Genomic DNA, 17,364 nt, shown 5'->3' with positions numbered 1-17,364 from the left:
ATTGGTCTATGCCTTAAATGAGACGATGAATCCACGCATCGCGCATTTCATCGCTTCGTTTGCCACTGAAAAAAGTTAGTGCCAACCCCCCTCCCACCTTCTCTAAAGAAATAGAAAATACCCAAGTTTCTTGAAAGATCTTGGGGATGAAATTTGTAATAATCTTATACGTTCATGTTGTTCAATGGTCAACTTTGCTCGGAAGGTACGCTCCGAAAATATTTTTCGTCGTTGTAAAATCAAAGCACTTTCAGTGCTAAATTAGCTGTTCTTTGATCATGTTTTTTGTGTCGCCAAGGAGCTTCCTGGAAATAAATACATTTTTGTAGGAATGATGAGTGATATAATTTGTCTTTGCAGCTTTTCTTTCTCGGAATTTACGTCATCCTCACGTCATACAACACAGACAGTTTTTTGGTAAGAAATTACAAAATGAATACTTTATAATTTTTGCATACGTCAAAGTAACCCAACAAAAAAGGTAAATGATGAAATATTATATACAATGAATGATTTTAACTCGGGATTACTCTTACATGTTTGTAGATGTTCATCATTCAGGATGGCAGAGTCCTGAGAAGGACTGTTGTTGTTTGCTGACTGGCGTTTTGACAACCTCAAACACCAAAAGTCCTTCTCAGGAATGCACTGTCCTGTACGATCTACAACTACAAACATGAAATATGATATGTATTGGCTAAATCTCAAACATCTTTAAGTCTTCGTTCATCCGTGAGTCCTTTACCGCTCATTCAGTTTGAGGGTTTCAGAAAGCATTAGGCTCAGTCAAAAATAAATTGAACAAAAGTACACAAAACCAATCCTACACAGCATTTTGAAAATCAATACTGTAACCTTTGCATTTACATACAAACGTAGAAGAAGCACGTTTCAGTTCTACATACCTTTGGTTTTGCCACTTTTCAAAATGACAGCTTTCAAGATATCTAGTAGATTGGTTTCTTATTCATATCGTGACTTACGACTTACATTATAGAGTTATATCAACACGGTTTTTTTGACTTGAACGTTACACCTTTAATGTTAGAGTATCGAATATATGACCATTTTCACATTGCATCAGAATCATATAATTAATAATTTTCACATTGCATCAGAATCATATAATTAATCATTTTCACATTGCATCAGAATCATAATTAATCATTTTCACATTGCATCAGAATCATAATTAATCATTTTCACATTGCATCAGAATCATATTAGTGTAATTAAGTGAGCAATCAGTTTTATAAACAAGCTCAAAATTCTTAGAACGCTATTCAACCTATACTTGATCTTGATCTTATTTGTATAACTTTATTGCAATATTTACTGACGTGTTACATTACAGCACATTTAATTTTTGAAAAATCTCTGTTTATTTACTCTGCGCAGATGATCATTGGCTTCTTCATTGCTGCTTTGTTGATGACTCTCTCAATGTTTGCTGTGATTTTGGAAGGTCCGAAATGGCGAGTAGCATTACAGAACGCGGTTCGCGTTGATGAACTTAAATGCAAAACTGTAGGAGGCATTTGTGAATGCGGCTCCGCAGGTATTGCTAAACCTATTTCTATCGTGTATGTAATTTTTAAGAAATAGAAAACATTTTCAGTGTTTGTGTAGAGTTGTACAAACACGCGGGAAGTTTTGGGAGAAACGAGGAATAATTGCGCGGCAAGCACGAATCGCTAGTGTTTCCTGGCAATGTCGAGTTCCTCCCAAACTTTCACAACTCGTTATACTCAATATAAACAAGTAAAAATGTTTTCTATTTCGTTTGTAAAATAGCCTTTTAAAAACAATATTTAAAAGATAAATTCATTGATTTTAATGGCATGTTGATGATATTTTTGCTATTGAAATTTCTCGCACAGACCACGCAACCTGCGAGACTGAACTCTAGTGCGTTATAGAGTTATATCAAAACGGTTTCTACGCGCATTCGACCAATCGGCGCCCGTTTTTTTAAAGGTTATTTTATAAACTCGTTATCATTTTCATTTTAGATTTACTATCATGCAATGAAGTGAGGTATCTTGCCTTGAGGTATTCCATCAATGTTATATTCTCAGCGCTCTCGATTATCGTCTGCATTTTCTGTTCTTTCATCTACTTCAGAATCCTCGGCTGGATGGTACACGTAAGTGCATGAAAATTTAATCCGAGAAAGCTTTTTCCTTTTCAACAAATATCTATATCTTGTGTACATTGAGAAAATGTTTTTCGTAAAAAATGATTGACCTCATGTATGTGTGCAGTAAATTTGCATGCGTTGCATGTTAAACAATTTATACTGAATATTTCTATGTTGTTTGTTTCTTTTGCTGTGTTTCATTTTCTCTGTTTCGTTCCTTTCTTTGTTTTTTTATTGAAGTAAATCATACATTGCAACCATAAGCTGAATTGCGGGAGTTTTTATGCGACAATTTAAATTTGTTATGAGAATATATACAATAGTTGAGTTTACAAAGAGAATTTTTAATAAGCTTAGCAAAGGATGAAAAGATTTAAATGTGCTACCGATTATTGTATTTATTACTACTGTAGGCAATACATGAATTTAAGAAACTTCGTACTTTTATATCGAGTACATCAAAAATTCTTTTGGTTTCTTAATATATTTGTAATATAATCAGGATTATCAACGTAATGCGTTAGGAATTAATTTATTAAGTGAACAATTAGGATCACGAAAAAATTTTCTTAAACAATCGTTCGGTCAACTTATCATGATTTTGTGATTTTTTCTTTTTGTGAAATTGTTTCCTCGATTGTTAAAAATAAAGATAAATTTTGTTTGTTGAGAAGGTCAATTGAACTTTAGTTTTGCACGTATCGATAATCGGTTTCCTTGACATATTTTCACTCACTCTCAGGTCAGTCCTGATAAATCGATAGATGACTACTATGCAAAGGCATTTAACACTCCCTTCACCAACGGTAATCACGAAAGGAGCATGGGGCGAACCAATGATGTAGCAATGGGAACATATCCGAATTGAGAACATTTATAATACCAGGCATCCATGAAATCATAAATATCTTAAGCTCCTCGTGGAATTCACGCGCATAAATATGCCTTGGAAATTTGGAATTCGACGACGTAAGTTAGCCAAATATGGACGTTTCTGCATCTATTTTCAGTCAAAGTATGACATTTGAATGTTTCACGAACTTTGTTTTATTTATTTTTGCAACTCTTTGCTCGTAGTCAGCCTCGTACCCAGGCGCTTTGATGCTTTACTTTGAACTCTATTTGATATTTTATAAATTGAATGTCACGTGGTGTGCTTGGGCATCGCGCATTTGCGTGGCTGGAGACATCAAAGCGTCTGGGTACGAGGCTGGCACGTAGTAGAATTGACGTTAAAACATCAAACACAGCCATAAAGTGCGCATGCGTCCTTTATAACCTCTTCAGTAGTATTGACTGATTTTCCTTTTTTCTAGAGGTATCCGACTTTAAGCCTCGGTGACACTGCACCCGATAACGATCCGATAACGATGCAAAAAAAATCGCTCGTTATTCAAACTCTTGTGTGCGATCACATTGCAGCGATAACGATGACGATTTATCGTTAGTATGTAACCATTGAATTTCCTTATAGTTCATTGTTATCGTTATCGTCGAACAGTGTGACCGAGGCTTTATTCATTATGCAAATAATATCGTTAAGACATCATAGAGCATATTAACATTTAAAGATCATCAATCTTCCGATTTATGCAATGTGATGTAATAACGATCTCTTCGGCGTATTGAAGCAAAATTTCATATCTCGATAAAGAAATAAGATAAAACAGTTCTGTTCAAGAAGTCATTAAGTCATTTTAAATCGCCTTTACGAAACAATCAGAGAACACTGTGGAAAAGTTTGGTGTCATGAGCACTTTAAGTGAAAACGAATGATCGATCTCTATTGAAAAATATGCCAGTTTCCACTGTAGGCACTTTAAAGTGTTTATGACACTAAATTTTACTATGTTTTCTGATTGCATTATAAAGAAAATTTAAAATGGCTTAGTAACTTCTTCCATAGAATTGTGTTATTTTTTATAGATATGTAACTTTTCTCTGCTATGCATCGTAATGTGACATCTCATTGCATAGTTAGCATTGGTAATTGTCGACCATCAACATTAAATTGTCGAACTTTGGCATCTTTTTTGGCCCGTTTCAAACGTCGCATTTTGCATGAACCGAACGCATTTAATAAAACAAACGATAATCAAATTTTATCTCATTTTATTTTTTCTTTAATGAATTCGGCACGTGTAAAATGCGTCGCTTGAAACGGCCTTTACAAATATATTCATCTGCAAATGTATTCATCAAACTGTTGTATAATTGTGCTTAGAATGTTCTAACGATGTGGAAAATTGTGATGATCTTTAAAATGTTCTTATGCTCTGTGATATTACAATGTTATTGACGTAATAAATAAATTACTTTAGAAAAAAGTAAGTAAGTCAATTCTACTGGAGAGGTTATAAAGTCATTTTATATGTCCTTTCCCTTCAGTGAAACAAATTCGGGATAAAATTTCGTGTCATAGACACTTAAAGTGCGTGCAGTTACACCATGTATTTATTGTAATGCAAATTAAGTTATGTGTGAAACGTTTTAAAAGCCCTCAATGACGTTGTTCTTGCTCGCAAAGTGAATAGAAAGACGTAGTGTTAAATATATAAGGTATGTATATAATTAAAATGTTCTCTAGCATTTTTATCTTAAAATGTACGAAGTATGTGTATTTAAGTGTATTTTAGCATTTGTATTTGTCCGTTGAACTATAGACGTTTTGTTTGCTTCCAGACTATTCTGGCCACCAAATTGGCCATTTAAAGTGAATTTGCGTGATATGTTTGCTTGCCTTGTTTACATTTTGCTGGCAGGCAGATTTGGTCGAGTGCTTTTAGACAACACTAGCTAAAATGGCTAACATCTCTGGAATTAATCTGCCTGGTTGAAAAACGTAAACAAGGCAAGTCATTAAAAGCTGTGAACAATTATCTTACAAAAGATGTAATTTTAGGCTTTATTGCTTGAAACGACGAGCGTGTCGTGTTTGATATTAAAAAAAAGATTTTATGATACTCTTGGCTTTGGTAGTTTGATGGTTATTTTCACAGTATTTATGTTATAATGTATCGTCCATTTTTTCATGTAAGATGTTTGTACGTGCTGATTGGTCGTAATTTGTCATTTTTTTATCATCAATGACCAACCCTTATGCCTTCGTTGATCTCGGTAGATTTAAGCAATGACGTGCGTCGTTATTTGTAAAATTGAAATAAAAAAGTCAGATTATTTGAAATATGAAAATGACAATTCCTTATAGCTATTAAGATTTATGACTTGGTGCTTTTTCAAAGACTCTTGTAAAGTCGACATTCCCTCAGTTGTTACACCCCCGAAGTACCCACAAATACCTTAATTGCTCCATAACTATATAGTAGAGAGCAGAGAAGGGCGTTTTTCAGTTATCGACAAGCCTCGAGATACATCATAACGTAACGATACAGATCTCCTAACATCAGTCAGAGAACGTGAACATCTCCGTGTCCTTTTGAAGGAAGATTTTCGCCATTTGTATTACTCATCAAAACAGAGAGCATTCAATTATCTTAAGTACTCACACAGAGTGTCGTAAAGTGCATCTGTATTCATCTTGAAAATGGCTCGCGTGTCAAGTCAGCATAGACTAGGTCTTATTTTTTGTGGTATTGTGATGCTCGTGTTTGGTGCTGGAATTATTGTTGCTGGTTGTTTGACCGACTACCTGGATCCTTACGATGATTATTCGAAAGTGGAGACATTGTATTACACACATCCTCAATATTGGGTTGGAATTCCTGTAAGTTAAAAGGATACTACATTTTTTCATTGTTTTTATTCAAGAAAGTTCTGTCAGTATATGTGTCCCATCGTGCTTTTCGTTGCTACTTACTCATGCCACTGAATATATGGTTATGTCGTTTTATTCAAACAAGAAACAAAAATCTTACAAACATTTATTAAGCTGGCCTGTTTTACGAGGTTTTTGTTGTAAACTGTGCAAAGGAGTAGTGAGACTCTCAATTTGCGCTTTAATTAATGCCAAAAACGGTTATTTGGAACTGGGGCAGAAATCAAAATATCGAATAGCGTGCCAAGAATTTCCTGATTTATATTGCTCTTTTTATTCTCATGAACATAAATTAACGAGCCTTTGATAAGGGAACAATAATTGAGGGGGGCTAATTTTCATATGTGCAAGCTCTACTTTAAAAGTTTCAACTGTGATAACGGATTATAGCAAATCAACCTTTGGTGGTCCCTGTTGACCTTTGATGATGTTTGTGAAGAATGAAAACATTTTGTGAAGTTTTTTATAAAACGTTTCTCGGTCATATTGTTGTTGATTGTCAGTCTTAGTTTTGGGGCTATCATAAAGATTAAAACTCTTTGTCTCTCATGCAAAAGCAAAGCACCTTTTTGCTAAATAAATCGTTCTTTGATCGTAAATGTTTTGCGTTGCTAAGGAACTTGCTGGAAAACATATCCTGCTGTTGGAATGCTGAGTGATATATTTTGTCTTTGCAGCTTTTCCTTCTCGGTATTCACGTCATGTTTACGTCATGCAGCAAAGTCAGTCTTTGGGTAAGAAACAATTAACGATATCGGTTATTGGCTATGATTAGTCGCCTCTGACGAAAGCTTTAAACATAAATAAAACGTTTGAATTAAAAAACATTAAAATTCTTTAATCTTTTAAGTATTTTTAATAAAGACATACTGTCTTTTTTAATAACGTTAACATTCCGAGATGAACGTCATAGCATTGACGTCAGAGGGAAGAATTACACACCATCGTTTTCGTTTCACAATGGTAGAATTATAAAACAATCCAAAGTGAAAATATGAAATTTCCTAATGGTTTTTTAAGCATGTGATTTGAAATACTTACCAAATTTTAGTTCGTTCCAACATACTAAAACACTTAAGATAGCTGTACATTTATTTGTCTCTCGCAGTTGGGCCTTGGCTTGTTCTTTGCTATTTTGGTGATGGCACTGTCAATGTTTGCTGTGATTTTGGAAGGTCCACGATGGCGAATTACATTACAAAACGCAATTTACATAACTGAAAACGATGACATCTGCGACACTGTAAATGGCCGGTGTTCGTGCTTACGTCCCGTATTTCCGAGAGGTATTTTTTTTGTTTTATCTTTACTGTTTAGGTAATCTGCTAATTTGTTCATGCTTTCACCCTATAAAATCAAGCCTAACAACTCGTTTTTTGTGGGTTTTAGTAATGGTTAAAGCACTATCGCGTCTATTGTATAGATTATACATGTAGACTTAGAAATAGATGCGGGTGTATGCTCCAGCAGGTGCACACCCACGACTTTAGGTGTTGTGTTTGTATTGATCTGCTCTGAGTTCTACCAAAGGTCTCCTCGGTTTGCATAAGCCTGTGCAAACACAGTAAACATCTTTCATTTTTTAAATGTTTGGAACCATATACCCTTTCGAGATTCATGGCAATTACCTGCAACAATTATTCTTGTCCAGTTACCTTCTCTGTCATCACTTCTTGCCAATAATTATACACCTAGTTTTTCTCCATGACATTGGCTTTTTACATTTTGAAATGACATTCCATTATCTAATCTTTACTTTATTAGTTTTTCAAACTCAATACTTTACTCTATATTTACTCTCTTTTATTTGAATTTAACTGTATTATCGAAAACTCACTCAATCATGAACAGTTCGCTATTTAGCCTATTTTATAAATATACATTCCTCTCGAATCCTTAATGCAGCATCACACTTTTTAATGCCATTCTCTTTATCTAACTTTCAGTATTTTGTGCATCACGTTTAGCTAATTTTGTTATTTCACCCCTGGAATGTGATGAAATAAGATACCTCGCCGTGATGGATTCTTTTATCGTCGCTTTATCTGCGCTCTCGATTCTCGTCTGTGTGTTCTGTTCTTTCATCTACTTCAGAATCCTCGGCTGGATGGTACACGTAAGTGCATGAAAATTTATACTTGAAGCTATGGCTTTTTAAAAACAACTATCTTGTGTACATTGTAAAATTTTTCACTTAAAAAATAGTTAAAGTCATGAATACACTAAAAATTTGCTGCATGTATAATCGTTTCTACGTACGTTTGTTTTTCCTATCTATTGTTTTGTTTTCATTGTTTCGTTTCGTTTTTTGAAATTGTTTCTTTAATGACTAATCACTGATAGAGTTGTTTTTTGAAAAAGGGGTCTCGTTATTAATTTGAACCTTTGATTTGCACTCAGTTTCTTGACATATTTTCACTCTCAGATCAGTCGTGATAACCCGATAGATGATTACTATGCAAAGGCAGCCAACAGTCACTTCATCAACGGCCATCACGGAAAGGGCGTGGGGAGAGCCAATGAAGTAGCTATGGGAACATATCCAAATTAAGAACATTTATAATGCCAAGTTTTTATGAAGTCATAAACATCTTAATCACTTCATTGAATTCAGCCGTTTAAGATTGATACAATTGTTTTAGCGGGCAACGCGTTTTTCCAAAATTACAACTTTTCACTAACATATTATGCTCATGCAGATAGCATTTTGCTTTAAAAAGTGAGGATTTGACGTCTGTGTGAATGCATACTGAAAAGCAAAGTGTTTCTGAATTGCCATGTTGCTCAAATACTAAAAGTTAAAATTTCTTTTAAACGATCTTTCTAACATGGTCACTAGAGGTTAAAAAGGCCAATAGTGTAAACACAATGCGATCTGTAGAGAGAAAATATGCCAATATATATCCTATTTTGCACTGTTTGTAATTTAACCCAGCTTAAGATTTATGTAACCATTATTTTGTAAATAGTTTTTGTATTAACTCTGATTCAATATACTATCTATGATTTTTCTGTCACTATCGTTAAGTGGTGTTGTTTGTTTCTTAAAGTGTCTTCAACATCTGGTTTACTTTTTTCTGGCTTATTGACTTTATTTTTTTTTGGCACTCCTATAAATCCACGCAAAAGTCACGCGTTCAATCTTGAAAGTTTGCTGATTCGTGATGTCCGCGATCTTTCTTGCGACGGTACTTTCCGATTAGTTTGTTTGCTGTATGGAAATCAGTATGATATTTGTTGTTTTACCGCGCTTATTTCAAAAATTTAAAACTGGAAGTCAGGCATGTGAGATGACTTTAGTTTTGTGTGGATAAAAGTGCTCTTGCTTTCTGCTTTCTGTGGTGAAGAGTCCACATATTATGTCATTAAAACGAAGAAAATAACAGAGAAAGGTCTTTCCTGCTATGTTAAAGTAAGTTAAAAGTATAAATGTTGGTGTGACTGTCTCCATTTTGTTTTTACGAATAGTACATAATATCATTAGTTTGCTTGTTTTATATCCTAAAATTCTATTTGTTTATTACAAAATGTCTATGAGGCGTTCAGTCGTGCTGTACGAGTCAGAATTTGGTTAAATTCGCGTATTATATTGCAAAAAATTGCCAAATACCACAACGAAATAAACGACAATGGCAAAGGCAAAATGCAATGTCAAATGCGGCAATCTGCTCACGCCACGCGCGAAAGATTTTGATTGGTTCAAGGACTTCGTACTAATTACATGTAATTTGTGCAGTAAAGGCTTGTGACAAGCCTCGTAGGTCAATTGCATGCAGTTTCTGCTGTTTGGTTACAAACTTTTCTTACATTCCTCATTTTCGTCGTGCTCACGACAATTCATGAATTAATTGGTTTTATTTCAGTGGCGAGCGTTTGACGTTTAATTGAGTTGTCTTTTATGATCAGACTAGTTGAATGGACAACAATTGGCGTACAGACTGACTGTGCAGGCAATTTTTTACACTTACCTGTATCTATATAATTGCACACCAAAAAATGTAGTTGCACTGTAAAATGTGTAATTGTTTTTAAAAAATGTGCCAAATGCTTAAATACGATAATCTGATCGGCTTATAAGCCGATGAACAAATTTCTTTTTAATTCATAATAGTATACTTTCAAATATTTCTCCTCTGTGATTGGCTGGTTGCAGTCAGTTTATCGTTAATTACCATATATTTGGGTCTTTTGTAATATTATTTCATGACTTACCGTAGCAAATGCTTTATATAGATTCAGTAGAACGACTAAGTTATATAAGACCACGGTCTATGTTAGAGTACTAATCACTTATTCAATCTAGAAATTTCGAAGTTGTATAATGACAAGGCCTGAAACCAAATTTATGCTTTTTAGGCCATGGGCCGACTTCGAAAATTGTGATTTTTTTATGCGTCCATCGAGGAACCAAAAAATTTTTTAACCATCATGTTGCTGTAGTGGTACTTATCAACTTTGGCATGTATGTCAATCATATAACTTACACATTAAAGAGAAAAATCGATTATTTTATCTTTAATATATGATCAGAGAAAGGTGAAATCAATATTATGTTTTTAATATTATCAAAGCAAAGAGAGTCTAGCTTTCAACCAATTAGCGTCGGGGTGAAAGGGCTTTCACTACACTTGGTAAACAATGGCGAACAGCAAAGCTTGCTGAAGTTGCTCACTCGTTACGCTTATCAAAAATAGTGCTAACTCATAATTAACATCATTTGTACTAGCTTCTTGCTGTATATTATTTTTTTTTACTGCTAAATGGAGAAAACTTTCATGTAATAAGGCGAAATGGCGCAGGAATCCGCGTCAAATTCTGGGGCTAATTGACGACCTTTACGTTGACAATTTGCCTTTCGCTGAAAATGTTCGCTCTTTAGAGCGTTTTGTACCCATCCCGGCGCTCTGCAAATTTCATTGCAATTGTTAAAGTCGTTTTTCAGAAGAGAAAGAAAAACAAGACGATCAACACACGGAATTTTTAGTTTTGGCGACTTGTAATTCAGTATATTTAAAGTTATTTGGTACCAGTTGAATTTCAAAGCTACATTTTCTTTCAATTTGAGTTTATTACTCGAAATTTACTTCAAATACTACTCAGAATAGTTGTGATTCTACGTTGCCTTTTTTTGTTTCGATAAGATAAGAAATGCATATTGTATGATGTTAATGTTGCTTCAAACTAACTAGAGCGATTTGTCATTTTAATATTAAACTATAATTTTGATAGATGGTATCTGAAATTCCGTGTTTGCTTTCTTATGTTATGCCATTTGTTGAGCTATGAGTCTATTTTTCAGTTATTGAGCTTTGCTGTTTATTAACCTTTTTATGTTGTAATTGGGCTGTCATGTCCAACATTCACAGCCGTTTGCAGTGCACAAGACATCTTTGTTGTAGTTGTGAAATATCGCTAGTTGAGCGTTGTATGTACTACTACTGTTTTAGTATACTGTACACTTACATACAGTATGATAAGGCTCCAAATCTGTACTCATATTGCAAGTAATGACGCAGACAAGAAGGCTTCCGTACAGAAATATAGAAGACTTTTGTTGTTGATAACTTGACAACTTAAGGTAGTCGATAAGCAAAAACCACCGTCTGTAGAATAAGTTGTCGACAACTAAACGTGTAAAATTGTAGTTGTCGACAACAAAGCGGTTTTCCTTTTTTGCAAGGAAAACTGAAATCACTCAAAAGTGTTGTTTGTCGACTACATTTAGTTGTCGACTACGGAAAGTTGTCGACGACAAAATACCTAGTCTGTGGAGGCCCTTAGCAATTTTATTAACAAAGACACCGGCAAGAAAAATTGCAAACATCGTCTTCCCGTTAGAAAGATTGAATACATATGGAAGACTACGTTAAAAATAAAGAAGGTGCAACCTAAGTCTTGTTAATACCAGACGTCACAGTATGATGTCATACTTACGTGAGTGGATGGTTAGGTGCAGTTAGGGTTTGTCTAACACCAATTGTTTTGTGGAAAAGGCAAAAAATAATGCTGTTTACTCTGCAAACGTACTTCGTATCCTATTTTATCTAGTACTGCGTGCTAACTGCAGGAGGTCTCGTGCCCAGGTCCGCGCGCCGTTCCTTTACTATTAACCTTGGTTATTGCAAAACCTCATTAAACAAATTCCTCCTGTAAAATATGCCGACCGAAAACAGCCACAAAAGCTATTCAGCATATAAAATTGTATCAGGCAGTTGAGAGCATTTTTATCAATCATTTGACAGCATTTTGCGTCACACTCACAAATTTTTGGCCCAGAGACACACATCGTCTTACTTGATATTATTTAAGTTGGAGATTTTTCAACTACACTATTGCTGCTGATACTTCATAAGTTAAGTGGTGTACAACTGTTGTGTCTTCCAATGATTGGTGTTAGATGTCGCATTTTTCTGTTTGATGTTTTGAAGTGGTTTTAAGGTAGTTTGTTTTACCATAAAAATATCGAATTCAGTGAATCAGGCGGAGTCGTATGGCTTTGGCATCTTTGGCTTATGCAAATGATGTCTAGTATGACAAAAAATGTTTGAAATGGTGCCAATAAATGATAACAAAGGCAAGTGGGGGCAGGGGTGCATTGTCTCCCTAGGAAAATTCTAAAATGGTATTACGCACTGTAGACTGTAATTATAATAGTTTTAGAAGATAGGAAATTGTACAGTAAAACCTTAGTAAAAAGTGGAACTTATCATTTCAAAGGCTATTATATATTTTATACTGTCGCCATTTGCAATTGAGTTAGATTTCTACTGAAATTGAACTAAATTACTAAATGCGAAGTAAGCTGTTACTTTGTCATGTCGTCTCAGTTTCCCATTATTTTCTTGTCCATTGTTTTTTATGTATGAAAGTAACTGTTGTATTCGTGTTCGACTCGTCGTTGGTAATATTTGGTTACATAATTTATGAAGCTATGTTGATTATGTTGACTTAACAGCTATACAACTAGGATTTATAATTTACTTAACTTGAAATAAATTTCTTAAAAAGCTAATAACACTTTCATTATGCAGAATTCACTTATATGTTAGCCTGTAAATCCACAATACCCGACGCTCTTGAATTTAAGCAAGGCAATGATGCATTTCCCTTAGAAAATTTACACCCCTCCTGTCAATTGAGCATTGATCCGCCCCTGAACCCAAGGCATTTTTATCTGGATTTATGTATATTACATTTCACTTTCTATTGATATGTCAAATGGTCATGACAAAATGCTTGAAGAAATAATTGGACTTGCTTTATCGTTTTGTTCGCTTTTTGCTGCTGATACACCGAGAGTGACGTCTGACACGGAAACTTCGCTAGAAAATACGAATTTTGAATTCAGAGAAATTGACAATAATGTTCAAAAATATTATATCAACAAAGAATACGACGACGATAATAACGATGAAATATTAAGCCAACCTTTAGTCAATGACTCAAGCCAATATGGTGCAACTTATGATAACTCTCAAAAAAGTAAAAGAGTTTGGAAGACATTTTGGAAATGTTTGTGGACGAGCATAACCATCATTTTAGCCTCCATCATTCCTATTGTGTTTGCCATAGCGATTGTGTATGTGTCAATGAATACCACCTACAGTTGTCTGGAATGGCAGAGTCACAACAACAACAACACATTACCCTTATCTGTTAAACGCGCTCACGTCTTTGGTGATTGCGTGGAGTCGTTTGTGATATATTTATGGTTTCCATTCACAATAATGATGTTATTTGGATGGAACGACTTTAAAGCAAAGTTTTTATCAACGGTTTATGTTGGTGTCATATTCGGAGAGTTGATCGTGATTTATCACTTGATTTCATTTCAGTTCAATGTTTACGAAGCACATAGCTACTATCGATATCCTCCAAGTGCAATATTCTGTGTCTCGTTATTTTGCTCGACCTTTGTAATTCTTTACAACATCCGTATTGGCAAACCTTTCATCCCTTATTCCAATTTTCACATTGCGGCGCTTGTTCTTGTGGAATTGACTTTTTGTACTTTACTTTCTTATCTCTACACGTATGCAATTATTCCTGGGTTCATTAAAGTTCGTCAAAATTTATATAGATTCTTGATCGCTACCTCTTCGCCAATAGTCTCGGTTATTCCAACAATATTGTGCGGGCATATGGCGTTGAGAAGAAGTTCCGAAGTTGTTCATCCCAGTCGTAGTTTTATCATGGTCTCTATGATCCGAGGTGGTGTTATATTCGTTTATAGAACGATGCAGACAAACTTCAAAATATTTGGCTTTTGTCGGTCTTTCATTGTTTTCATCGGTTTTCAATTTCTTGAAAAGAGCAACCCAACAAATTCGCTTCAAATTGTGGAAACGAATAATTTCAGCTTTAAACAATTTACGTTGTTTTCAAAGACTGCAAGTTTTACCATGGAACACAGCTCATGCAAGACGGTTAAGAGCTGACCTTGAAATTCAAGATATACTTTTGAATATAACACAATAGTTTTGAGTCAAGTTTACTTCATTTCATATCAACTTCATAGTTTTGATATCGCCACTGAGCCAGTGTTGTACGAGTTCCTGAAAAGAATTGCAATTGGGATTTTAATAGATTTCATCTTCAACTGTATGTCCAACTTTGTGCAAATGTATTATTACAACATTCCCATTGGCCGCGTGTGGAAAAGTACTGGAAACGACATTTGTTGGCCAATATAGTGAACATGTTAATAATCATCGCTTATTTTAGCCGATATTTTGAATCTGTGTTTCGATCACATTTTGAAAAGTCAGTGAAGAGTTCTGTGGAGCACGTTATTAGAAATTGTTCGTTGTTTTAGTCAAAGTGTTCCACGAGCACTTCCGCAACATCAATCAATTTGTCACACTTTGGTATTGTTCTATACGTGCTTAGCAGGACTAAAAACACCCAAACATAAAACAAATATAAAGTATTGAAAATTTGCACTGATAGTCCTTTTTTCACGGCTCTGCAATGTACTATCGAAATTATTCAATTTCGGCACTTTTTCAAAACATAAGTTCAAATACTTCTCATCATTGTAAAATAAAGACTTCGTTGTTGTAACAAAATTAACATAAAAAGTGTAAAGAAATGTCGCACATTACAGTTACTGATTAATTCAACTAACTTGTGCTTTGCGTACAAAATTATTGTCTTGAAAATTGAAATTATCCTTGTTTTAAACGTCAGCTGTCATCTCCCCGTTTGGTGGGCGATATCATTCTTTATGGTCAGCGGATTTTTAGTTTCCATTAAAGCACACATGGCACCTGATGAGAAGTCTGCCGAAATGTATAAGTTTGGTTTTCAACAGTTCTACTCGTCATTGTACAAACGAAACTATTTTGTAATTGGTTTCCTGTCTAGACACGTGAATAAATCACGAACAAACTCACGCACTTTCTCTTTACTACATCGATTTGAAATGAGCAGGAATATCTGTGGGATATTGCATTCTTTTGAGCTTAGCAATAAAATTGTCGTAACTATGTTAGTTTCCTGTAACATTTCTTTGTTTTAAGTACGTTTTGTAAGTTCTTTGTTTGTTCAGTTAGTTCTTCTTTTTTGTTGCAACGCGTGAGAGCTTGAAACGCAATGAAATAGTGAGTACTGCTAATGACGTAAAAGGAAAGCGCGACTAATTTTTTGTTGTAATTACCGTTAGTATAAATACATGTTAATAATTCTAATAGATGGCGTAAAAATACTCCAGTGATGTATTTGTAGCTTGTTTAGCTTGTAAAATAAAAGGCTCAAAACGAAGAGTGTTAGTGAACCAGCTGAGGAGCGGATTCCTCGACAATATCTATAACAAATACTGAATAAGATATTTGTTTGACTTTCTATTGAATAAAATATTAGTGCATGCTTTATAATTACATTTTAGTGAGCGTCAGTTTTCTTCAGTCAGCTGTAGATATCCATGTATCCAGTCATGACTTCAGTTTGCAAAAACATTTCAGGTTGATTAAATAAACCTCTGTTGTCCTTTCACATTCAATACTTCCGATCGAAAACTGTCAATACAAAATAAAATTGAGGAAAACAATATTAGCATCATTCAAATTATTCGTCCACTTTGAACTATTTGCGTTTCGGCTAACCACGTACATAATTACTCATCCACTTTCAACCATTTTCGTTTTGGAATTTCCACGAGTATGAATATTTATTCATAAAATTCAATGCAAACAACTGTCGGTGATGATTTGCCAAGAACAGTATGACCATGGCCAAAATAATTAAGCCTAGTTTTGACAAGCGACATAAGCATCAAAAAGAAAACAAAGCAGAGCATATTCTCTTTTGGTTGGAGGAAACAAAACAAAAGGGATTTTCTTTTCAATTTGCTTTTGTTCCACTTTACGCTTGTGTCAAGTTGCTGTGCTTGAACTAGGCTTATGTCAATGATTGTGTCAGACGATTCATTACATTCGTTTGTGTTTTCTTCTGTATTTGCTTGTCCTTATGCTTATGTCGCAAGTCAAAACCAGGCTTTAATGAAATAGTGGATAAAAGAGGACTGTTGACTATACATTTCATGAGACGACATTGACAAAAGCTTTAAAAAATTTTACATCAGAAAGCAGTCGTTTCTGTTAAGCAGTGTTGTAGAAACTAAAGCTCGGTTTCCATATAATCGTCGAATCGTCAGTCGTCGAAAAAATTGCTATTTTTGGCGCAGTGATTAAATGGAAACTTGTTTGGACGATCAGGAATGTTGATCGTCGAGTCGATCGTCGAGTCGATCGTCGAGATAGAGCCAAGTTCTATCTCGACGATCGAATTTTGCCAGCGGCAATGGCCGACGATTGTTTTTTTTAATGGAAACCGGGAATCGGGCGATTCGATGATTCAACGCACAATAAAAATTATTCATACCATGAATTTATACTAAAATAAAACCAAAATAAGCATGCATTTCTAATTCTTCTAATAAATAAGCATCAATCATCGAATGCTGCTCTTATAACGGACATCCTTCAATGATTTATGACTGACGTTTATGCTTAAAAGCTCAAGAGCAGCTCAAAATATTTTTTTCAAGCTTTTAGATTATACAGATTTTTAAGCAATAAACCATCTGGGCAGGTCTAGACGACGTGTACCTGCTATAGGAGGAATGTATATATATTTGTTGTGTCTTAGAAGTAAATTGTCCATTGTTTTTTTTTTTGGTCCCGCTATATTCGAAGTGCGCGCAAATTTTGCCTAGTGCCCATGTTTTTTTGGATGTTTTGACGATTGGCGATCATTTGGAAATCACGGGTATTTCAAAATTCTTTGACAGCTTATCAAGTGGGCTTAATTAGAAAATTGAGTTTTTTTCCCACGAATGACGATTCGACGATTATATGGAAACCGATCTTAATAAAGGTGGTCTCTCCTAACGTCATCGTATGATGCCATGAATGTATACAACTGAATCCACAACCACATTTGAAATAAG

General features: G+C 34.7%; 2 protein-coding genes across 2 annotated transcripts; both read left to right on the top strand.

The window, feature by feature from the left end:
* Positions 1-1,415: 1,415 nt before the first annotated feature.
* On the top strand, positions 1,416-3,120 carry LOC124451344. The gene is made up of 3 exons (XM_047001954.1): positions 1,416-1,558; positions 2,013-2,146; positions 2,883-3,120. Exons 1-3 carry the CDS (start codon positions 1,432-1,434, stop codon positions 3,006-3,008), a joined length of 387 nt encoding a protein of 128 aa, XP_046857910.1. The 5' UTR covers positions 1,416-1,431; the 3' UTR covers positions 3,009-3,120.
* A 2,261-nt stretch (positions 3,121-5,381) lies between these two features.
* Positions 5,382-8,935, top strand: LOC124451673. Its single transcript, XM_047002272.1, has 5 exons — positions 5,382-5,864; positions 6,593-6,649; positions 7,024-7,201; positions 7,883-8,031; positions 8,341-8,935. The coding sequence occupies exons 1-5, from the start codon at positions 5,685-5,687 to the stop codon at positions 8,464-8,466; spliced, it is 690 nt and encodes a 229-aa protein (XP_046858228.1). The 5' UTR covers positions 5,382-5,684; the 3' UTR covers positions 8,467-8,935.
* Positions 8,936-17,364: the final 8,429 nt, after the last annotated feature.

The sequence above is a fragment of the Xenia sp. Carnegie-2017 genome, unplaced genomic scaffold, assembly GCF_021976095.1.
Source record: "Xenia sp. Carnegie-2017 unplaced genomic scaffold, XeniaSp_v1 HiC_scaffold_24, whole genome shotgun sequence".
Classification (NCBI taxonomy): domain Eukaryota; kingdom Metazoa; phylum Cnidaria; class Anthozoa; order Malacalcyonacea; family Xeniidae; genus Xenia; species Xenia sp. Carnegie-2017.
Note: the sequence above shows the minus strand (reverse complement) of the source record. Positions and strands in the feature narration are given on the sequence as shown.

Coding starts and splice junctions, on each gene's coding strand:
- LOC124451344 (XM_047001954.1), top strand. CDS start 1,432: ATGACTCTCTCAATGTTTGCTGTGATTTTGGAAGGTCCGAAATGGCGA. Junction 1,559..2,012: donor TTGTGAATGCGGCTCCGCAG/GTATTGCTAAAC, acceptor TTTTCATTTTAG/ATTTACTATCATGCAATGAA. Junction 2,147..2,882: donor TCCTCGGCTGGATGGTACAC/GTAAGTGCATGA, acceptor ACTCACTCTCAG/GTCAGTCCTGATAAATCGAT.
- LOC124451673 (XM_047002272.1), top strand. CDS start 5,685: ATGGCTCGCGTGTCAAGTCAGCATAGACTAGGTCTTATTTTTTGTGGT. Junction 6,650..7,023: donor GCAGCAAAGTCAGTCTTTGG/GTAAGAAACAAT, acceptor TGTCTCTCGCAG/TTGGGCCTTGGCTTGTTCTT. Junction 8,032..8,340: donor TCCTCGGCTGGATGGTACAC/GTAAGTGCATGA, acceptor TTTCACTCTCAG/ATCAGTCGTGATAACCCGAT.